This window comes from Ixodes scapularis, unplaced genomic scaffold (assembly GCF_016920785.2).
Source record: "Ixodes scapularis isolate PalLabHiFi unplaced genomic scaffold, ASM1692078v2 PGA_scaffold2__306_contigs__length_199485367, whole genome shotgun sequence".
Classification (NCBI taxonomy): domain Eukaryota; kingdom Metazoa; phylum Arthropoda; class Arachnida; order Ixodida; family Ixodidae; genus Ixodes; species Ixodes scapularis.
The window spans coordinates 81,816,098-81,838,329 of record NW_024609857.1 but is presented as its reverse complement, the minus strand read 5'-3'; the positions used below and the strand labels follow the sequence as shown (position 1 = coordinate 81,838,329).

Genomic DNA, 22,232 nt, shown 5'->3' with positions numbered 1-22,232 from the left:
CGCTCTGGGGATATTCGAAGCCTAGCAGCGAGCCGCGACGGTCGGCCACTCGACGTATCTTGGTTCGGCTTTGTCCCGGCCCCGAGGTGCCGGCGCCTACAAGACCCACACTGTCATGCTTGCCTGGGAATGCTTTGTCTGCACCCTAGGTCCAACTGCTTCGACGCTTCGACGCTAAGACCCGATCTAGGACAGCATCCTGGCACACGCTGCGCGCCAGGCCACACCGATGACTGTGCATCTTACAACATATTAAATTGACTAATCGAAGGTAAACAGTACATGTATGTCTTCGGTTGTCTTTTTTATTACTTGCTTATTTGTGTCCAAAATATACTGTTGCTTTAATCTCAGTCACCAATTCTCCTTCCTCGCCCTCCCGAAAGGAAGAACCCGGCAGTTCCATGTCTTTGCACATTTTATTTTAATCTTATATCAAAGTGCCTCTGCTGTCCACCAATGTCAAAACCCTCAGGGCGGTTTGGGGCACAAAATAAACATAAATATCAGAGCCTGTGAATAACCTCCATCGCTTCTATGCAACATCAATAATTACAGTCGGACGACTCCAACTGAGTATTCAGGCCAAATCCTAAGATCGAGCGTCGTTCGCCGCACTGGTCGAACACGTGATTCGGCCAAACGCTGACACGCCTCTCGTGTCCAATTTGTATATGCACTCAATCTCATTGTGATGGCGTGAATGTTCTAGTGCAGGCACTTGGATTATTCTAGGTGGTGCTGGTATTAAGGCTAGCCCACATGGCGCGTTTTGCCGGGTGTCCAGACGCGCGTCTCGGCTTGGCGCGCGTGCTAAGCCAGGCGCGTGCGCCCAGTCAAACCACACGCAGCGCTACCGGGCAGCGCTTCGCGTCTGCGTTTTCGAAGCGTCTGCCCAACGTAGCCAGACGCATTAAAAAACAAATGCAAATTTTAAAAAGAAATCGCGCGTTAAATGGTGGCTACATGCTGTAATATTTATTTTATTAATAGTATGCCCGCATTTTTATTACAGCAATTTCAATGAAGCTCAATTTTACTCATTTTCACCCTTTTTAGTGCGTACGCCTCATCCAGCTTTCGGTATGCCATCGGCATCACCATCTCCTGCGCCAAAACATTTACAGCTGGTCGCTACAGAGGTTGCATTGTTGCGATTGTTGCCGATAGTATTAACTCTGTACTTTTGTCTCTCGGTGTCATTGGAATATTTACATTTCGCCTGCCAGAGTGCACGACGCTTTTGTACATCGCTAACCCCTCTCGGTTCCGCTGAAGGAGCGTCAGCCTCTCCCGCGGAGCAGGGAGGAGCCCCTGGACTTGTGCAAAAGGTATGGTAAGCTGATGTCTACAGGGAGAAGGACGTAACTACCCATGTTCGCCCTGCTGCAAGCATTGGCGGAACGTTTTGATTGAAGGCCGCGGGCGTGCAGATTTTGTAAACTCCGCACGCGCGGGTGTTCGTGAATGTGCGTGCGTGCGTGCGTGCGTGCGTGCGTGCGCGCGCGCGCTCTCTATTGGAATGGCACAGGTTTGTTATCCGTTTTTGTGTGTTTATCCTTCTGTTTTGAGTGTTTGCATTTATTTTCCTTTCCCGTATCCCTTTCCCCACTTGGCGGCGGGCTACCAGGCGCACCTGTGTAAGGGTCTCAACATTTTCGCCTAGCCTTGCACGCTGCCGAGTGGGTATCGCAATCTCTGCAAATAAAAATTATGATTATTACTATCGCTATTGTCGCAAGGCCCATTGCAAAAACTACAGTCCTACAGTGGCGAAAACAGTAGAGAAAATTCAAACGCCCCCTGCAACTAGTGAACGCGGCCGTTCATTGGTTGTTGCCTACTGGGCGCAGCGGGAGACGCAACGCCTGGACGCAAAATATCTGGCGCCTCCAGATACGTCGGAGTGCGCCAAAAAACGCTGCGTTTCGTCCCGTCGCCGGAAGTGACGTCAAAGCGCAGGCGCAGACGCGACGCAGACGCGGAGAAAAGCGCTCTATGTGGGCTAGGCTTTACTCGTGAGAATAGGGTATATAGCAGGTATTTATTTCTTCAGAAAATTTAGAAAGTGTTATAGTTGCGTGTAGGAGCAAACGCAATCACTATGCGATTTCGTCAACATTGCGTGGTTCACGCTGCACAGGCGTGTCATCGCTATGCGCTAATCTAAGGCCAGAGTTTTGACTCCGCACATGTTCACTGCGGAACACGCAACGCTAAAGCCAACACAGAGTGCTTGCGTTCACTCGTATACGCGAAACTAAAACTCACTTCTATTTTAGCGGATTAGTGTGCTCAGTGTCCACGTTTATTTTAATTTTGGTACGCATTTTTACAGTTTCGTACAGTTCAAAGTTAATAAGAGAAAATCAGAAGAAGTTTTGCTTTTTCTAGACGATGGATAAATTATCTGTCAGATATTCCGCGGCGTTAGGGCTTTCTAGAAAAAGCAGGTTAATATTCTACTTTTGTTTGTTTAGTTTTTCTACCGGTACTACGCAGTTCATCAGAGAGCACGCCCTGAATGTAAATTTAGAATTTTAAGCTGTTTGAAAATGATCCGGGGGAATGGTGCTAATGCATCTTGTAGGATGTTTAATCAGGGTAATACAGGTACCTCAAAGCAGTCCGTATAATCCAATTAGCCTAACACCACCGACTGCTACCCAAATACAACGAGGGCGTGAGCCGCGCTGCCTATATTTGGTAACTGGTACTGCACGCAGATTGTGTTCGAAGCCAGGTGGTTATTGAGCTGTGCACTTCGCGAGTGCTTTAAAGAACAGAAGGTAAAAGAAGTGCATACCAAACCAAGTTTCCTTGTCTATTTAAGGAATTAGAAAAAAATCATGAACAAGATGGAAAGTTTTGAATGAAAACTAATTATTAAATATTTTTGCAAAATAAATAGCTCTAAAGCATTAACAATCCTAAAATGTGTAGATTGGAATAATCATTTCTTAGTTAAGTTCTGAATTATTAGAAACTAATGAAAATAACCCGTGGAGAAGGGGAACGAGGGGGACAAAGGCCAAACAAAAATCTCTGAACACCGCTTGATGACTAGTACGCACGGCGAAATCCGCCTGGTCCTGATACCGAACCAGGACACGGCGGTTCGTTTATTCTGTCCAGCTCACCTTACTCTTTGCATTAATTATTGCATTATCGACACATTAGAACTGAACAAATAATATTGCTGCGCTTTAATGTCACAATTTAAAATAAAATAAATCATGTGTTCCTCGCACTATTGGAGTGAGAGTGCGAAATTCTTGGCCAACAGGTGTTTCTTTTTCCGCAGCAGTGGCGCGCACTTCTTACGACACCACACACTCATAAGACTGCGTGTTTGTTTATCATTTCAATAACGGATGTTCCTGGTGCCTTGCGAAATCCGCAAATTGCCCCGTCCCCCCCCCCCCCCCCCCCCAAAAAAAAAAAAAGAAATATATATATATTTCTGATATATGTATTACAAGGACTTCATTTTACTGAATATAAAACGAACAAAAAATGAGGAACACAGATTGTGTTCACCGGTAATGGTAGGATTTGGAGGATGCCTCGGTGGCTTGCGTGGCTGCAATGGAAGTGGCATCGCCATCTCCCTGCGATTGCCTCTGCTGCTTCTTTCGTTGGCGGCTTTCATACGCTTGGTGGTAGTCTGTCTCGGAGGGACGGCGATGCAGTGAATCAGACCGAACGGGCTGTCAGCTCGGTAGCCAGGCGCTCACATCGCCTTGTGTGGCTGTGATGTGATGCGTTACAGAAATTGACGTGAAATGATGCGATCTATGAAATATGACGTATATGTGTGTTATAAAAATCAACTGTTACCTCGCTCACGCAAATGCTCTGCTCAGTCAGGATATATGGTACCTGGTAGGGAGCGACTTAGTGCCAGGTTCAATTCGCTTCAGCAGTATATTCGTACTCGTGTTTTAAAATCACCCCCATGGCCCTATACCTTTTATATAACTTTAGCCTATGTACTACGGTCGACCATAACGGTCACGCGAGTAACGATCAAGGATGACGGTCGCGCCTGGCGATTTTTTATCGCAGAAACTGACAGAGATAGCGCGTTCTCTGCTAAAACGTACGAGTTCGAGTTACCTGGTGGTTTTTGATTTCTGGGAATGCACTATAGTCTTCTGACAAGTTAAAAAGGCAGGACGTTAATTGTTATCGTCCTCATGCTCCTTGCATCAAGATTTCTCCTTTGGCGTTCTTAAGGACTATGGTCGTAGCCTCTGCAAAACGATAGTTAGACGCTGGGGGCGCGGGGGGGGGGGGGGGGACCTTGCCACGTTCAGCATTTTTTAAGCTGTCAAAACAAGTGTGGTGAAAGACAAGAGGTTTTTGCACGCGTAAATAAGGGAACTGACAGCACCGGGATCGGCCGTTCTCTTACCCTCTCTCCGTAGGGGATCTTCTGCAGCTCCCAGACGAACTCTCCGATGCCTATGACTGCGCCCGCGAGGCAGCCCACGAAGAGGACGATGAACACCCCGCCCACGGAGGACAGGCTCATTTCGCTGTTGCTCGCCGATGAGGAGGCGTTCGCGTAGAGCTGGCACTTGCCCAGGGAAGCCGGATCCGGCGGATTGCGCGTCTTCCACCACTTCTCCTTCAGCTTGAAAAGCAGGTCACCCTCGTGAAATTCCACAATGGCGGCGGACAGCACGTTTCGGATCTTTGCATCTGTAGGGGAGGGTTGTATTTGAATGCGCGTTGTTGAACATCCCCGTGTGAAGGTAAGAATTGGAATGTAAATGGAATATACTTTTATAAAGAGTATTATCAATATTCAGGACGAGCACTGCCTATCTATCATTACGATATACAAATTAGCGCAATGACCGTGTTCTTCTCTTTTTTTTTTTGCTTTTAGAATATACAACGACTACACTCACTGACAGCTTAAGACACGCCGGGTGTGGAGTTTGTGTTGACACTTCTTGCTTTTTAATTAGCTCTCCAGGCGTTACTGTCGAAACTTGCCGCAATTTCCAATGTCCGCTATCTTTTCAAAAATGTCTGAAACGAAATTGTTAATATCAAGATTGTAAAATTAAGCCCTAATATACTTTAATCTTTAAATATACTAAACACATTTTTTGCTATTTTTTACACTGGCGTTATTCTTATACTTTTTGACAGCCATGCAAATGCCATAGAAATTAAGATATCACAAGATTCCGCATTGAAGCGGCTGACAGCCATTCGGCCCCATTAAAATCAGTTTCAGTTGCCAAAAACAATGGCGTATTCTGGTTATGCAAATAACCTTCCACCCAGTCTTGGGCGTACTTGCCCTGCACAGGATCCGCCCCAATAAAATGAAGTGGGCACGTTCGGAACTTATAAATGCAGCTTAGTTGGTCTCATGCTCCCTAGGTAAATGAAAGAATGAGTCAGATTCAATTGTGACTTTAGCACGTTTGTTTTGCTCTACGTGTTTTGTGCAACTTTGCTAGAGTCAGCTCGATTATGCGTATTGTACTGCGTGTCACTCCAGCGTATATATAAATTGCCTTTATTTTTTTAATTATATTCACGGGCAGAATTGCGTCGCCCGGCATTAGCCACTGTGACTATGGGTCTATAACATAAAGGCTCAGAACGAAAAAGACGAATGTTGAGAAAGCAGAGACCAGGCCTTGAAGGTCAAATATTGTATTGTAAGAAAAATTATTGCTGAGAATGGGAAATAAACCGGCAACACGAATCTTTAAAAAGAAAGTACAGTCGAGTTTTGTTCAATAAGGCTCAGTCCGACGGTTAAGGCACATGGGTGTCGTCTTCATCTTGGTGACCATGAGGTTGTGACTCGGGCGAAAAGATGATGGTGGGTGGATCATAGTGGATCGATTGCATCGTGGTGGGGCATCAGGATGCGAGCGTTCTTGGGATCGTCTTGGTCATTAACAGAATAGGCGTTCCGTATCAGGACGATGATTTGACTCCAGATTGCAGTCTTCTGGTAACCAAGCAAAGGCGGCGTCCTTCAGGCTTCCGACCTGACAGCTCAGTCCTGGTTTGGTGCGTGTCCAAGTGCCCAGTTATGCTTGCCGGCCGCTGATGTTTTGCACGATCAACCTCCTCTCGTGCGCTCGTTTATGTCCACTTCTCTGTCAGTTCCTCCGCTTATATACGCATCATAGCATCAACGCTACAAAGTTTGCTCGAGTCGTTTTCTCGGGGCGAGGATGCACGCTGTTTTGACTTCGTCACTCAGCTCCTCGCCTCCGATTTCAATTGGAAAAGACAGCTGCAGGTACCTAATCCTTCTGCATGCGCAATCATGAATGGCGAAAAACCAAAAACTCATATCCCAACCATGAGATTAGGCGGTTCAAGTGTCACTAAGCAACCACAAAATGCCCGCGCGATCTACGAGAGCTTCACGCAGTTGTCGAAAGAAGCCTTTAGAGAGAAGCAATGAAAGGATGCTACTATGCATGCTGTCACAACTGACACACGTTCAAATTGAGGAATGTAGTCTTGCTACGCTGTTACCTGAAATCTCATGGGTATTCACTGAAACAGGCGGTGCCAACTAAGTGGTTGCGTCCTCATGCGTTAAAGTTAGCCCGAGAGAGTCGAATGGCAGCGCATCCAGACGTCGATCGATCGTTTCCTGGAGTTGTTCTATTGACCGGGCATACATAATGAATTACGAGGACACGTGAAGTCGAGTGACAGATGCATAATGACGATTCTTAAGGGCAAGGTGGGTAAAGTCCCACTCGGTCGCATGTCATTGATAGACAGTCTGCAAGATGCTCCGTGGTGACCCTCCTCCTCGCGCGCTTGTTCACGTTCACTTCTCTGTCCCTCACCCTCTTTTAATCATAACCACGTCCTCACAGTACCCCATGGCGTCAGCGACAGGACGTTGTGGATTTGTGGATATGACGGAAAACTATGCAGGCGCGGTCGGTGTTATCCGTCTCTTTAACAAGTTCCAAGGACGGTTGTACGGGGAATGTGAACTTTCGATGACTACCATTTTTAGCACCTCGTCTACTTTCTTTTCCCCATTCTTTATTGTAAGCTTGAAGATATAGTGAGGCGTGTTGTTGACCTGAGAGGACTTCTAAAAAAAAGATAAGGTTTTTATATGCTTTAAGCGGACCTCCTATCTAGGCCAGCTGTTCCTCTTTCAGTTCGTAATACACTTTCACAAGCCCAAACCCATAGCTCTCTTCGGATGTGAGGGTTGGCATGTGACCCTTTAACTCTGCTTCTTGAATGACTACAACCGATAAAACCTGAGGAGTAGCTTCTTGGGAACGTTCTTCATATCGCTTCAGCATACTGATGTGGAACAGGTTCCTGGTGTGCCCCAGCTAGCCTAACCAGTAGTCAAACTATTTTTTTTTGCCAGTAATAGGGAAATGTCCCTTCCGATGCATCAGTAGCATGTGGTGACTTGTCGGGATACTGATGAGAGCCCCGATCCCCAACCTTTGGATGACGGCCTAGGCAACACTTGTCATAGTATTCCTTCTGTGTCTTGAGCTTGACCCAGATTTCGATGCGCTTGAATCAAAGTTTGCTCGAGTCGCTCTCTCAGGTCAAGGACGTAGCCTTATATTTCCTTGACTTCATCAATCAGCCCATCTACTGTCCAAAATTCCTTTAGCTCCGTGAGTGGTCCGTAGATGAGCTCACACAGCGGAAATGTGAGACTGGAGTGGGGTACCTTCCCATATGCAAACAAGAGCGGGGTGATGTACCGGTCAAAAGACTGATTGTTCCTGAGTTTTGGTTTAGTTTGCATTATTTTACCGTCCAAACATTGAACTACTCCCTAAGACATCGAATGGTAGGTTATTTTACTCAGATGTTTGACTGCCGACACATCATCAGAATATATTATAAACCCGGAGGTAAAGCAGGAACCTCGATCGTAGAGAACCTCGCGAGAAAACCTAATGCTAAAGAACATGTCAACTAGTCTTTGCGCGACGGTCCCGAAGTCGATCGTTGGCTACGCCAGATATCCGAATAGAGCGTGAAAACGTCGACCGAGGTGAGTATGTATCGGTTACCCTTGGTCGAGGTCGGAGGTAGAAGTCCGACAATGTCTACTGCTACGCACTCAATAGGGCTGTCATTCAAGGGCATGCGACCGACCGGGACTTTACCCCCCTTTTCTTTAGAATGGTAATGATGCATGTGTCACCCGACGTAGCGTGTCTTCGCACTTCATAACGTATGCCTGGGCAATAGAACGCCTCCGGGACACAATCGGTCGACTTCTGTATGCCCCGAATTCCCTGATACCCTATCATCGGACTCGCGTGCGGCAACTTTAACACATTGGGGCGCAATCATTTTCTTGGCCCAGCTTGTTTGAGTTACTTCCCAGGAGATAACTAGTAACAGCTAACAAGTCTCCATTCTCCAATGTGAATGTGTGTAAGGTGTGCCCAGCGAACCTGCATAGTGGCGTTCTTTTCTTGCTTCTTTCTAAAAGCTTCTTTTTTATCTGCTTGAAGCCAAAGTTTATCACGTGGACCATTTGCCGTTACTTAGTCACACTCGATCCGCCTGATATTATGGTTGTGGAGTGAAATTTTGCATTTTCGCCAATCATGATTTCGCACGCAGAAGTAGGTACCTGAAACACTCTTATAGTCGAAATCTGAGCAGGAGAGGAGATGAATGATAAAGTCAAGGCTGGTATGGCTACGCCCTTGGCCTGAAAGATTGAGTTGAAAAAAGTTCGTAGTTTTGATGTTATAATATAGATATCAGAAAAAGAGATGACAGTTAAGAAGTGGACGTGGACGAGCACACAAGGACGAGGGCGAAAAATTAAAAATTCAGTATTTGGGAATGATACAAGGGAACAAAGTTCTAAGAAAGACTTTTGTTGGGCATTATTGTGCACTTTGAACTCAACACTGAAGTAATTAATGGTAACCCCAAGCTTCGAAGGAGTACTGGCGCTTTGAGCCTCAGAGATAATTGTTTGTTTTTGTAGGGCGGATTTATATTATTCACATTTGTACCTAAAAATAAATACAGCTTAAAATAAAGTCGGCAAATGATAATAAAATTCCAGTTCTATTATTTCAGCCCTATATGCGAAAACAAGCGCGAAAGGAAGAACCCTGCTATAATCTGCTGTTTGGAAAAGTGACACTTCGTCGTTTCGCAATGCTTGTTCAATGTCTTTGTTCATTCTAAATAGGTTGCTCGGCTAAGTGCGCTTGTCACTGGTTTTTACTACACTGTAAAAGCTACTTCCACGAGAAAAAAAAACAGTTTCTCAGGTGTTTTTTTTATTGCTGCGAGCCTGTTTTTTTTTTTTTTTTTCGTTTCGTCATTATGTAACAAAGCCGCTTGATCCTCCTCTTATGACCGGTATATTTACGTTTGAAATTATTAAACATCCATGCTGAAGTAATGCAGTAGTTAAGGCTGGCCGATCGATCAAAGGCATTCAGCAAAATACAACTGGTGTGACGTTTTGGGGCACAAACATGTTATGTAATCATGAAAATATAATAAATATGCTTGAAATTGGCCGTTAGCTCTGATAGAGACTTTCAAAATATGCTTACACATTGAGAAGTTGTGAGAAATTTCAACACAATAAAACCAATCCAAACAACCTATTTTATGGACATTCAACTGACTCGCTTACTGTTGAGCCCTACCCCTGCATAACATAGGGCCAACTCGAAGATATCTGACAATTCAATGAGACAACGCCTGTCGAGTTCACACGAGGAGAATACTCCTCCTCTTTCAAAACGTTCATAAGTTGGGCTGCTCAAACATACGGACTTATTGGGGTCACAAGTAACATCTGAAAACTTTGCTCGTCATATACTGACTAAAGGACCCTGAGAAACGGGACACTCAAAAAAGGGGGCATGGCAATGAAGTTTCAAACACAACTGCGTATTTATTTTCATACTGATCCTTTTTACAGCGATGCCCCACCTTCATCATCCCTCAACCGCCAAACCCCACACTGTGAGAAGTGGGCAAGACCCATCTTACTTTCACATCTTATCCTAGTGTAAGAAAGAGCAATAGCATAGAATCCGGACACAGCGCAGAGAACACTTCGTAAGTATGGATAACAAGCTTGCCTGCGTGATAATTCTAATTCCAGTTTTTCGAAATATGTTTATGTTTTATCTGGTTTAAATAGAAAACATCAAACTCTACCTCTACAAAAAATATACATAATTATGTGTACCGTAAAAACCACGGAACGCGTATATTGTTTTGTATACATTGAAACATATTTCTTGTTTGTTGAATATTAGAGTAATTCTGTTTTTTACCTACATTAAGCATATAAAGGCTTAGAAAAATGTCTCCATTGTGAGAAAATGCATATTCGTGTGTTAAAGGTACTAAAAATAAAGCAACTTAATTAATGTAGGCTAGTGAACACTTTTTTCCAGGATATTTAAAAATAGGACCGCTGCCTTCTTTACTATGCCACTGTCTTGTATAAATCCAGCCAAACTGCGGGAGTCATAGGTTGCATTATTTCTATTTCTTTGACAGACGGTGCAAAAGTTTCATAATGCAAATGTATTTGTAAGCCCAGATCGCCTGTTTATAACCAGTCAATAAAGTGCAACAACCTAATGAAACTTTTATGCCGCCCACGAATGTCTAATTCAACTATTTAATTACAACGAATGCTATTTGTTTTAGCAGGTACCTTTACGCGAACGTTGAATTAAAGACACATCGTGTCTTGGAATAATACCTGAAAATCTATGATAATACAAACTCCCCACAAGGTTATGTTTTAGTCCTAGAAATTAAAATTCCTAGTCCTTACTTTCTTAAGAAAGCGGTCGGAAAGTCGCCATGTGAATTTACCTCAGTTTCGCTATTAAATTTTGAAATATAGGACTGTGGGTGAATAAACCTTTATGAAAAGTGTTATCCCATTGGCTGGAAAACAAAAATACAAATTTCTTATGAAAGAGAAATATAACTTAATTTGAAGAGCTACTTAAAAACCAGCAACGTTCGTGAAATTAGTACAACCTAGTTTAACTTATTAACAACGTTTTAGGGCTTACATCAGCTAAGGAACAGCGATTTCCTCAGCTACTGTTGTAATCTTGCATTCATTAATTCATTATTTATTTGTTAATTGGCTCTGCTCACGAGCGACAACAGCATCCACGCAGAAACCACACCACCAGCAAGCGTCTGTTGGTGGTGCGCCGTTTGGGTGAAAATCAACCGGTCTGACTCAGTTCAGCCAACTGTCTTTTTGTTTTCCCTCTTCCCTGTCGGTGTGGACAGCTATACATTTATGTCCCTTTGCGAATAAACATAGCCGCGTGCTGCTGGTGGTGTGGTGCCTGGGTGGAGGTATGTTAGCCTGGCTCAGTACCACCAACTTCGCGGCGGGATGTATTTATTGTCTTCCCTCTTTCCTGTCTGAGTGGACGGCTATAAAATGTTATCCCTACAGAATAAACATGGCTGCGTTTGATACTCCGAGTTATTTTCTCCTTTATTACATTTCCCTTCGTCTCAGAGTTTTGATCAAGACATAAGGTTAGAATATTTATGAAACTAGGTTTTTCAAGTACGTTCCCCTGCGGCACCGCCGAAAGCAAAACATAAGGTCGGTAGTACCGTCCGAGGACACGTACCAATTTTTTTTAAATAACTGAGAAGCAATGTGCAAAGCGGAGAACTGATTCCTTAGGATCACAATTTGTGTGTAAGTAACGAATGATTAACCTAGGTAAAGTCCTTCGATATAATAAAATATGTAGCCTCCTCACCACGCTGACAACCAATAGTCAAGAAAACATTTTACAGTAATTTTTTTCTACAGTTAATCCACTCATAACGCCACGTTGTATAGGGCTAATCTTACCTTTCAAAAAATCGAAAAAGGTTTATATAAAACAATTTTATAGACCTTTCAAACGTGCATAGCAAAAATGGGGATATATAATTTTTACATTTTCCGTTCTACCTTTTGTATGTACTGCCACAGTTATAGATTTTTCCAAAAGGAGCGGACAGCGTTGATTGATAACAAGTTAGAAATCTGCTTTAAGATAAGCGTAAAATACGCACCTTTTAATAATGAAAGTTGAGATACCATCTAATGCAACTGATAAGTTGGGCTTTAATTTGTTTTTCAAGTTTAATGTCGGTATTATCACAATGTAATGCTGACAGGAAATTCATGTAAGCGCTACTGGTGTTGGGCATATATGTTCAAGTTTTGATTGAAAACAAAACGGTCGCAACATATTCTGAAAAAAATGTTAGACACACCTTCTATGGCTCTCTCGTGATAATGTTCAATGACTCGGCTATACCTATGGCAGAAGTTGTGGCTGTGCAGTCTTTAACACACCGCCAGAAGTGGATGAGTTTGCGATTATAACTATGTTCCAGTGAGTCCCGGTACAATATTGTACAACTCTTTATCAATCACTTCGCTAGAACGAAACAGCGAAGTTTCGCAAACCCAAACGTTGCCTATGCCACTTTGTATATATGTGGTCATTAGGGATGTGCGAATAATGGTTTCAATCGAATAGCGCAGCGACATCCCTATAGCTTTAACACTGTTAAGAAAACCGGTTGTCGCGGCTTTCCCTTGCACTGTGAACATTATGAATGACGCCTTGCTATTCGATTTGAACCCTATTCGCACAACCCAAATGATAATGCATTCGATTTGTAAGAATTGATCGAACTCTTTAGGGCACCAGTGCGGTTACCGGCAAGAATGATGACGTTTTCGGGAACAAAGCGTTCGAGTGCTGATGCGGTATGCATCGTAAACCCTTCCACAGCACAATTTATCGCTCGCTTTTCTCATTGAGGTGTGGGGTTTTCTAAAGGATAGCTCTTTCTGCAGAATATATATAAATGCACCACCACGTGAAAGTATATTTAAAAAAAAAATCATTCCCAATCTTAACGGACTAGTGATAGGTTATATAATGAATATCGATTTCAAAATGGTTTCTTCCAAATAAATTCTATTCATAGCTCTTCAACATGGTTGAATGAGTTCGCTCTCGAAGCTTTTTACAATCGTATCAGATGAAAAAAAGCATTGCCTCACGCCATTTTAATGAGTATCACATATAATTTTTTTTTTTCAAAATGACCGTGGACAGCGTGCCCGGTGTTCTTTTGTTATGGATTCAAACCTTTCGCGGGCATTCGGGCTTAAAAACAAAAACAAGTAAAAAAACCCACAAGAAAAGAAAATGCGGAACTTCCGTAATTCCCTCGAGGTTCCTTCAAGTCGAAGGGCAGAAGAAGATTACTCCTGACATCTACAATGCTTTTTTTTTTCCGCTCGAGCCTTTAATTTCTGAGTTTGACAGGATTGCATTATACTGTGGCACATAAAACAATAAACAAAATGTACAGCTTACCGAGGAGAACGATAAGAATTGTTTTGAAGTTGAGCGGGTTTGGTGGCTCACGTATTAAAATGAACAGGACAGGAGCAATAAGATGAAAATGGCGCATTAGTGACCACGATTGACCGAGAAGGACTCTGCCAATCCAAAAAAAATGCTACTGAAATAGTGGTGCAAACCTGTCGATAGTACTATCGATACAATCGGCATTTCTGTCCATAGTCGACTATTATGAGACTATGGAGAGTGTACTATTGATAATCGACTATCATGAAACTATTTCTGGTTGACTTACATAAAACTATACCGATACCCAACTATCGCAAAGCTATCGATGGTGTGTATTTATTCGGTAACGAAGAATGTCAAAAGTTCATACAGGTGAAGCTTGTGAAAAAAGCTACTGCCATTAGGCCATTTCCAGTAACTATTGAATAACACTTTAAAACCTATTAGAAAACAATAGGAAAACGGTAGATATCCACCTTAAAAAATATTGATATTAAACTAACAACATTACCTATTTTATACTATCTAAAAACGACCGATTTCATACTATTAAGCAATTATGAATAAAATATATCGATCGTGAGGATCGATATTTCACCTGATAGATTCTCAAAATTCTTTGAGTGTTTTATATTGTTTTTCAAAAGTCTGCGCTTAGATTCTTATAAGCAAAGTTAGACCACTAAAAACAAAACAAAAAAAAAATTTCTTCTGATAAGTAAATTACGGGTCATAGAAGCCCGATACCCTGGTTAATTATGAGGATACCGATGGTCATTGAGCGCAAAAGTAAACGATAAGTGTGACCTTTGTTTCAACCAAATACTCTCTGATAAAGAAGGGAAACAATACTGCATTTCGGATTCACTAGCTTTCTTATACTGACACACACACACACACACATATATATATATATGTGTGTGTGTGTGTGGATGGGTATGGGTGTGTGTGTCAGTGGAAAAGCTAGTGAGTCCGAAATGCAGTATTGTTTCGCTTTTTTATCAGAAAATATTTGGTTGAAAAAAAACGTCACACTTATCTTACTTTTGCGCTCAATGACTATCAGTATCATTATTATATATATATGGGTGTGTGTGTGTGGGTGGGTGTGGGTGTGGGTGTGTCAGTAAAAAAGCTAGTGAATCCGAAATGCAGTATTGTTTCCCTTGTTTATCAGAAAATATTTGGTTGAAAAAAACGTCACACTTATCTTTTACTTTTGCGCTCAATGACTATCGGTATCATCATTATATATATATATATATGTGTGTGTGTGGGTGGATGGGTGTGGGTGTGTGTGTGTCAGTAAAAAAGCTAGTGAATCTGAAATGCAGTATTGTTTCCCTTCTTTATCAGAAAATATTTGGTTGAAAAAAACGTCACACTTATCTTACTTTTGCGCTCAATGACTATCAGTATCATTATATATATATATATATATATATATATGTATGTGTGTGTGTGTGTGGGTGGGTGTGGGTGTGTGTGTGTCAGTAAAAAAAGCTAGTGAATCCGAAATGCAGTATTGCTTCCCCTCTTTATCTGAAAATATTTGGTTGAAAAAAACGTCACACTTATCTTTTACTTTTGCGCTAAATGACTATCGGTATCATCATTGTATATATATATATTTATATATGTGTGTGTGGGTAGATGGGTGTGGGTGTGTGTGTCAGTAAAAAAGCTAGAGAGTCCGAAATGCAGTATTGTTTCGCTTCTTTATCAGAAAATATTTGGTTGAAAAAAACGTCACACTTATCTTACTTTTGCGCTCAATGACTATCAGTATCATTATATATATATATATATATATATACAGGGTGTCACAAAAGAAAATTTACACGATCTTTTTTACCGCGAAAATAAACTAGGCACCGCCGAACGCTCATTCTCCGCTCAAAGGTAGATCTAGAGGTCACAACCAGTTGCCAAAGTTTCAGCCCGATCCGATGACTTAATCAAAAGTTATAAGTGACTTTCTGAAAATCTCAATGGGAAAATTGCGGCCGACGGAGTTTTCAAACACATGGGGCTCTATGGCACCTGAAACCGAAAACAGCCAAAAATAGGCTCCGTTTTCCCATTGAAATTTTCAGAAAATCACTTATAACTTTTGATTGAGTTATCGGATCGGGCTGAAACTTCGGCATCTGGTTGTGACCTCTAGCTTTATCTTTGGGCGGAGAATGAGCGTTCGGCGATGCCTAGTTTGTTTTTGCGGTAAAAAAGACCGTGTAAATTTTCTTTTGTGACACCCTGTATATATGTGTGTGTGTGGGTGGGTGTGGGTGTGTCTGTGTCAGTAAAAAAAGCTAGTGAATCCGAAATGCAGTATTGTTTCCCTTCTTTATCAGAAAATATTTGGTTGAAAAGAACGTCACACTTATCTTTTACTTTTGCGCTGAATGACTATCGGTATCATCATTATATATACAGGGTGAAACAAGGAGACGGCAGGCTCTTTAAATCGACCACAAAATTCGGTTTCTTAACCTATCACGCAACGACTTTGTGCAGCGTTGTCCACAGATGGTGCATTTTTTTTTTTTTTTTTTGTAAAATGTGCAAAGAGTGAACTTACCTGAGGAAAAAGTAAAGAAAGAAAAAGGCTTAGCTCCAATGGAAACGCAGCGACGCCACCGGTCTTCAAACCACACGGCGCCGTTTCGCACGGGAGACAAGAGATGGCGCAAGCGGTCGCGCGCCAACTGCCAACGAACGAGCAGACGACGCCGAGAGCCGGCGTATTTAGCAGACAAGGAACTGCAGTTCCTTGTTATTACCGCGTCTGTTTTTGTTTCTGCGACTGTCGCCGCCTGCGGAACGCGAGTCGCTTTTGAGTCGAAAAGATTGTCTGCTAAAGACGCTGGCTCTCGGCGCCGTATGCTCGTTCGTTGGCGGCGTTCGTTAAGCCATATCTTGCCTCCCGTACGAAACGGCGCCGTGTTGTTTGAAGACCGGTGGCGTCGCTGCGTTTCCATCGGAGCTAAGCCTTTTTCTTTCTTTACTTTTTCCTCAGGTAAGTTCGCTCTTTGCAAATTTTACAAAAAAAAAAAATGCACCATCTGTGGGCAACGCTGCACAAAGCCGTGGCGTGATAGGTTAAGAAACCGAATTTCGCGGTCGATTTAAAAAGCCTGCCGTCTCCTTGTTTCACCCTGTATATATACTATATGTGTGTGTGGGTGGATGGGTGTGGGTGTGTGTGTGTCAGTAAAAAAGCTAGTGAATCCAAAATGCAGTATCGTTTCCCTTCTTTATCAGAAAATATTTGGTTGAAAACGTCACACTTATCTTTTACTTTTGCGCTCAATGACTATCGGTATCATCATTAGATATATATATATATATATGCGTGTGTGTGTGTGTGTGGGTTTGTGTGTGTCAGTAAAAAAGCTAGTGAATCGGAAAAACAGTATTGTTTATCTTCTTTATCAGAAAATATTTGGTTGAAAAAAACGTCACACTTATCTTTTACTTTTGCGCTCGATGACTATCGGTATCATCATTATATATATATATATATATATATATGCTTGCTTCATATATAAAAATATTGACACTCGAAACACAATCATCTTTATTTTTACTTTATTCTTGATAGGGTTAATATAATAATAATAATAATAATAATAATAATAATAATAATAATAATTTCTTTATTTGATGTGCCCAAAAACAAAACAAGGTTATAATCCTAAACTTATTGCGTTGGAGTAAGGGAGAAATAAAAAGTGTCAGTAACTAGCTATGTTTGCTTGGTATACTAGGGCTCCGTGTTTTCGGAGTTTATTTTTCGTCAAAATCGGAGGGTGTTTTTCGGAGTTTATTTTTTGCCGAAGATTCGGAGTTTATCGAAGTTTACATTTGTTTGACTGCCAATTTTTTGAAATTCGGAGTTATATTTCACAGTGTTTCCCATTGAAAATAAAGATGTAGATAATAACCGGATGTAAACGTTTGCCAAATAAAAAATAACACGTGCTTGTATCGATTAAAATTTCTTCAGTTGAATTTGACGTTCGTGCCATTGCCATTGGCACTATTACTTTGTGCCACGACAAAAGTCGCACATAGTGTGGCTTCGATAAACGTCGATAACTTAAAATCAATAAATTGCCGGAGGTAGCCACAAGGAAGCTCGTAGTGATCCCACCAATTTATCCCGCGGCCGCGCGAGGTGGAGTGGTTAAGGATGCAATAGAGAAGTTTCAACGGCCCCTCCTCCCTAGTTAATGCAATCTCTATGGTCCCTAGCTTTCACTGTTACAAAAACATAACTTCTCCTTTCTTTAAATCACAAACCGGATGGCTTCAACTGGAAACCAAAAGAGTGGCTATTGTCGTGACCCGAATGTACAATGACCTGTTGCCCTGAATCAACCTCGACGAAACAAGCGGCTATACCCTTATTGACAACGGTCTGAGATTTGAAAGATAATTATGGTGCCATTTTCACAGGACCATTGACTCCGTGCTAAACAAATTCTAAAAAAAAGAAAAAAAATGTTTTTTTTTGTTTTTTTTCGCTTTGGGCGGGGGTGGCATTGGCGCAAAAACATTCGGAGTTTATCGGATAAATCCGAATTGACGAAATATTTACCGGTGGGTGTTTTCGGAGTTTTTCGGATTTATCCGAAAACAAGGAGCCCTCGGTATAACCTAAGCTTACTTTTTTCTGGTAATTTTGTGTTCGAAGTGTATAGAACAAAACAAAAATTGTCACATTTATTGACACAAAAATATTTATTTATAAATATATGTCGGATCCTGTATATTAAAGTTGTATTTTATACCAATAGGTAAATCATTTACCAGCCAACTGTTTTAAAATCAGCCAAACTAAACTCGAACAAAAAGTGGCAACATGCCTACCACGACAAACAAGTCTATCGCTTTTGTCAACAACTAATTTCTGATTGACGGGAATTTGATATGAATGGTAATAAGCAGAAAAAATGTATGATCCCCCAAAAGGCAATATTTTACCCTGTAACTGGGAAAGACTATGAGAGGCAATGCATGGCAGTTGAATATTAAAAGAAGCTTAAGCGTGAAACAAACTTCTGGAAAACCCTGATGCTAAATGTCATGAGCGACAATCTTCCCTAGGTTCAAGGTAAAAAAAAATACTGAATACACTTTATGCGTCAAAAACCTTGGGCATATTAGAGTGCGAAGCCTGGTATCACAGCAATATTCAGATTATGCGCGCACGAAAGATTGTAAAACGCCATTTCGGTTTTTATCTCGAGATTTATTGTATGATAATGGAATTTTATCATTAGTTCCATTTCGCCTTTATGCTTTCCAAACAACTTCACGTTGTCTACCCAAACGCATCGTCGTCAATCCCTTTTTGGGTTGTACTTTCATTTTTGTGTCCCTCAGTTAGTTCACTTTCGATAGCATCGATACTCTACCGAGACCCAACTATCGGTTGTAATATTGATAGCAATATTGATACTCACCAATTACCAATATTAGTATCGCTGATACTATAGATATTCGACTACTGATAGTAAACCTTCGACAATACTATCGATAATCATCATCATCAGTCTATTTTATACGCAAATGAAATGCGAGATTGCCATGATTACGATGCCCAAAAAAGATTGCACATTTCCTAAGTCGATGCGCGCTCAAAGATGTCGTTATACAGTATTCTGTGTGGCTAATAAAACTAGCTAAAATGGTGTAATTAACAATTAACAACAATTAACAATAAATCTACAACACGAATAACATTTGTAAATTTAAAATACCATCGATACAACATATACTATACATACGATATCTATTGTATAGTATATATATGATCGGTTTATTGTATAGAACAATATCATCGATATACCATAATGAAAATACCATACACCATCAATTCTACTATCCATGGTACTATAATAGTCGACTATCGATGGTCAACTCCCATTATTACTATTTGAGGTACTATTGATAGTCGAATATCGATTGTACTGTCAATATAGTCCACTATCGATAGTTTTTGAGATTAGCGATAGTTTTGGAAAAAACTATAGATTGTGTCATAGTCAATTTTTCGATCGTTTTACATCACTAACCTTAAACCTGACAGGTTGGTGCAGTATTCTTGCAGCAGAATAACATGGAATGTTATAAGTAACAATATTATCTTATTATGGATTGAGTTGGAATATGAGGAGAAGAAATAGAAAGAGGAAAACGGCATAAAATGTTTGCAGAAACAAAAACAAAATTTAAGAACACGAAAAAATGTGTACCGCAAGGCAATTAAGCCGTTTTTCATACAGAGTGGTGTTTTAAATTGAACATAATAATTAAAACAGACCAGGAAAGGTACACTAATGCCATTTATGTATGTAGTTACACGATCAGGGAGATATTACACGGGGGGTTAATGGCCACAATAAGTGTAATCATTTACTCAAAATTGATAACTAACTTTTTAATCGGTGAAGATAAGCACATGGCTCAGATTATACACTTGCGGAGCGTCAGCTGATACCACTAAATCAGCCAATTTTAGATAGGCGTGAAGCACACGGGAAGAGCTGGGGGTGAGCTAAGGTTACCACTCGACCATCAAGCTAAAGGCTGGAGGTGCGAAAACGCGAAGGATAAGACCATCGCCCTTGTTTTTACACTTCGAGCATTTAGCCTGTCGGACGAGTGGTAACTTTGGCACACCCCCGCGCTTCCCGAATGTTTCAAGTTCTCCTAAACTTGTCTGATTTGGTCTACTTGAAGACACTCAGCAAGGCTCTGAATGAAACAATATGCATATTATGTATATCCGACTGCTCGTGATTATTAATTATGCCTATTCAATGTGTGCAAATGTAGGTTTATTATCTATATTTAAAAAAAGTACGAACACATTAGGTTAATTATCCGACTCATCGTGATTATTAATTATCCCTCTTCAATACGTGCATCTTACCGTATAATTGATTTGCACACACTGAATTAGTGTTAGTTACCTTTTTCTTTAATATAACTCTTTTCGAAATGAAATAAAGCGCCCTTAGAATGACTTGAAAGCTTAACATAAGCTGCGTTCGATTTGCCTGCGCCTCCTGCACCGGTGCAGAAAAGTGTAGGGCAGTGCAATCTGGTCGTATCTCAATACACATACCAAAAGTACACTGCCTACACTTTTCTGCACCGGTGCAGAAGGCGCAGGTAAATCTGACACAGCTTTTATTTCGCCTAGAGCACGCAACTGATTTATGCTGGACGTGGGATGATAATTAGGTGGCACTTCACCCTTAGAATTTATGATTTCACAATAATGCACTCCAAACATGGTCATCTTGTACAATACCACATTCGCGTTAAATTCGTACATTGTGAAAAAATTTGCACAATCATTTAAGAAAAATGAGAGGGCTCTGCTGTCGCTGATTGAAGTTATCTGTTCCCGCGGGCTATATTGTTACGTGCAGCAATCAAGTAAATGCAAAACACAGAAACACCAATTCTATAGTTAATGATAAAATGAGAACGGAAGGGCGCCTTTCTCGAGTGTCCTGACGCCAGCACACACTCCTTGCCTTCCGTTGTGCTTTGGATACGCGTGCACACCCTGGGCCCACGTGGCACCTAAGCGTTATAGAAGGCAGGAAGCTCTCGCTCTAAGTGGGACAAATGAAAGGCCTCCTTGCTGTTCTCATACTGAGGGTCGCTAATACAACTTGAGAAAATTCATGATTTATTAATCGAAGCGCGACTTATAAAGTTGTTTATGACGCACCCTCTAATAACGCATTCACTATTTTTTTTTACGCAGACCGTGCTTTAAAACGCTTGTATATGCGAACAAAAAAGTTAGTGTCTGGAAGCCCCGGCGAAAAAAATGTGCGATGTTTATAATGCTGCTACATTCTTTTTATATTTATTTTACGCTCTTATGCTTAATGACGAACCTACAGTTCATTTGTTTATTCAATCCACATCGTGGAATCGTGCGTCTCTAGGTTGTTAGTGCGTTGTTCAACAAAATCTCGATCACAAAACTTGAATATTGTGTCTTCGCCACGAAGGTAATACTCGAGAGATTGCAAAGATTAAAAGTCATTAAAACGATTTCGCCTAGGTTGTTGAAATGCAGAAGGTTGAACATTTCCATGAGTAACAATAATAAGCTTCGTTTCTTCTTTCCTTTCTGAAGTACTGCGTCTGGTAGAAGGCTCAAAAGAAACTTACCATAAACCTGCGAGCATTAATTTCAAGGGAGCAATTGTTTTGTGAACGACTGTGCAGGCTCACAAGGGGCTAGTTATCCATGTTCGGAGAAAAGAAGGGATAAGAACCGGCGGTTGTTTGGACCTGATGGCGTTGGTGCTCTGTTTGTTATATGTTGATGGGTATACAAGCATGGTTAGAGCCTGAAACATTTGACTAAAATTAAATAAATAAAAAACTACGTTACTTCTGTACACTGATTTTCTCCTATAAATATGACGTATTCCTTAACTGTAATATACATTTAAGGTTCGACAGCTTCAAGACAGGAACATCCGACCAGTCCTGATGAATTATAATCTTGAAAGCAAAATCAGCGGGTGCCCTGGATGGACTAGCTGTTCGTGTTGGGCTGTGTTTAGACATGTGGATAGATATGGTGATTTAGTCAGTACGGCACGGCAATGATTCATTTGTGGACAGCCTCGATCATGCCATTGAACTCTATATGACTGAGCTTGATAAAGTAGGTGGCCTCTCGATTAAAGCCTCGGAGTGGATACCGAAGTTTCTCTATTTCGTTAGAAAGTCGGCAACGTTAAGTTTGACCCTACAGAATACTAA

The 22,232-nt window shown here is 41.3% G+C and overlaps 1 protein-coding gene across 3 annotated transcripts in view; it reads right to left on the bottom strand.

Annotated features, from left to right (window-relative positions):
• Positions 1-22,232, bottom strand: part of LOC8041750 (glutamate receptor ionotropic, kainate 2) — a 398,324-nt gene that overhangs the window by 5,717 nt on the left and 370,375 nt on the right. For all 3 annotated transcript variants that reach the window (XM_040215999.3, XM_040216000.3, XM_040216001.3), the window contains one exon: positions 4,418-4,707. In XM_040215999.3, the coding sequence (XP_040071933.1) occupies positions 4,418-4,707 (290 nt within the window). The remainder of the gene's footprint in view (positions 1-4,417; positions 4,708-22,232) is intronic.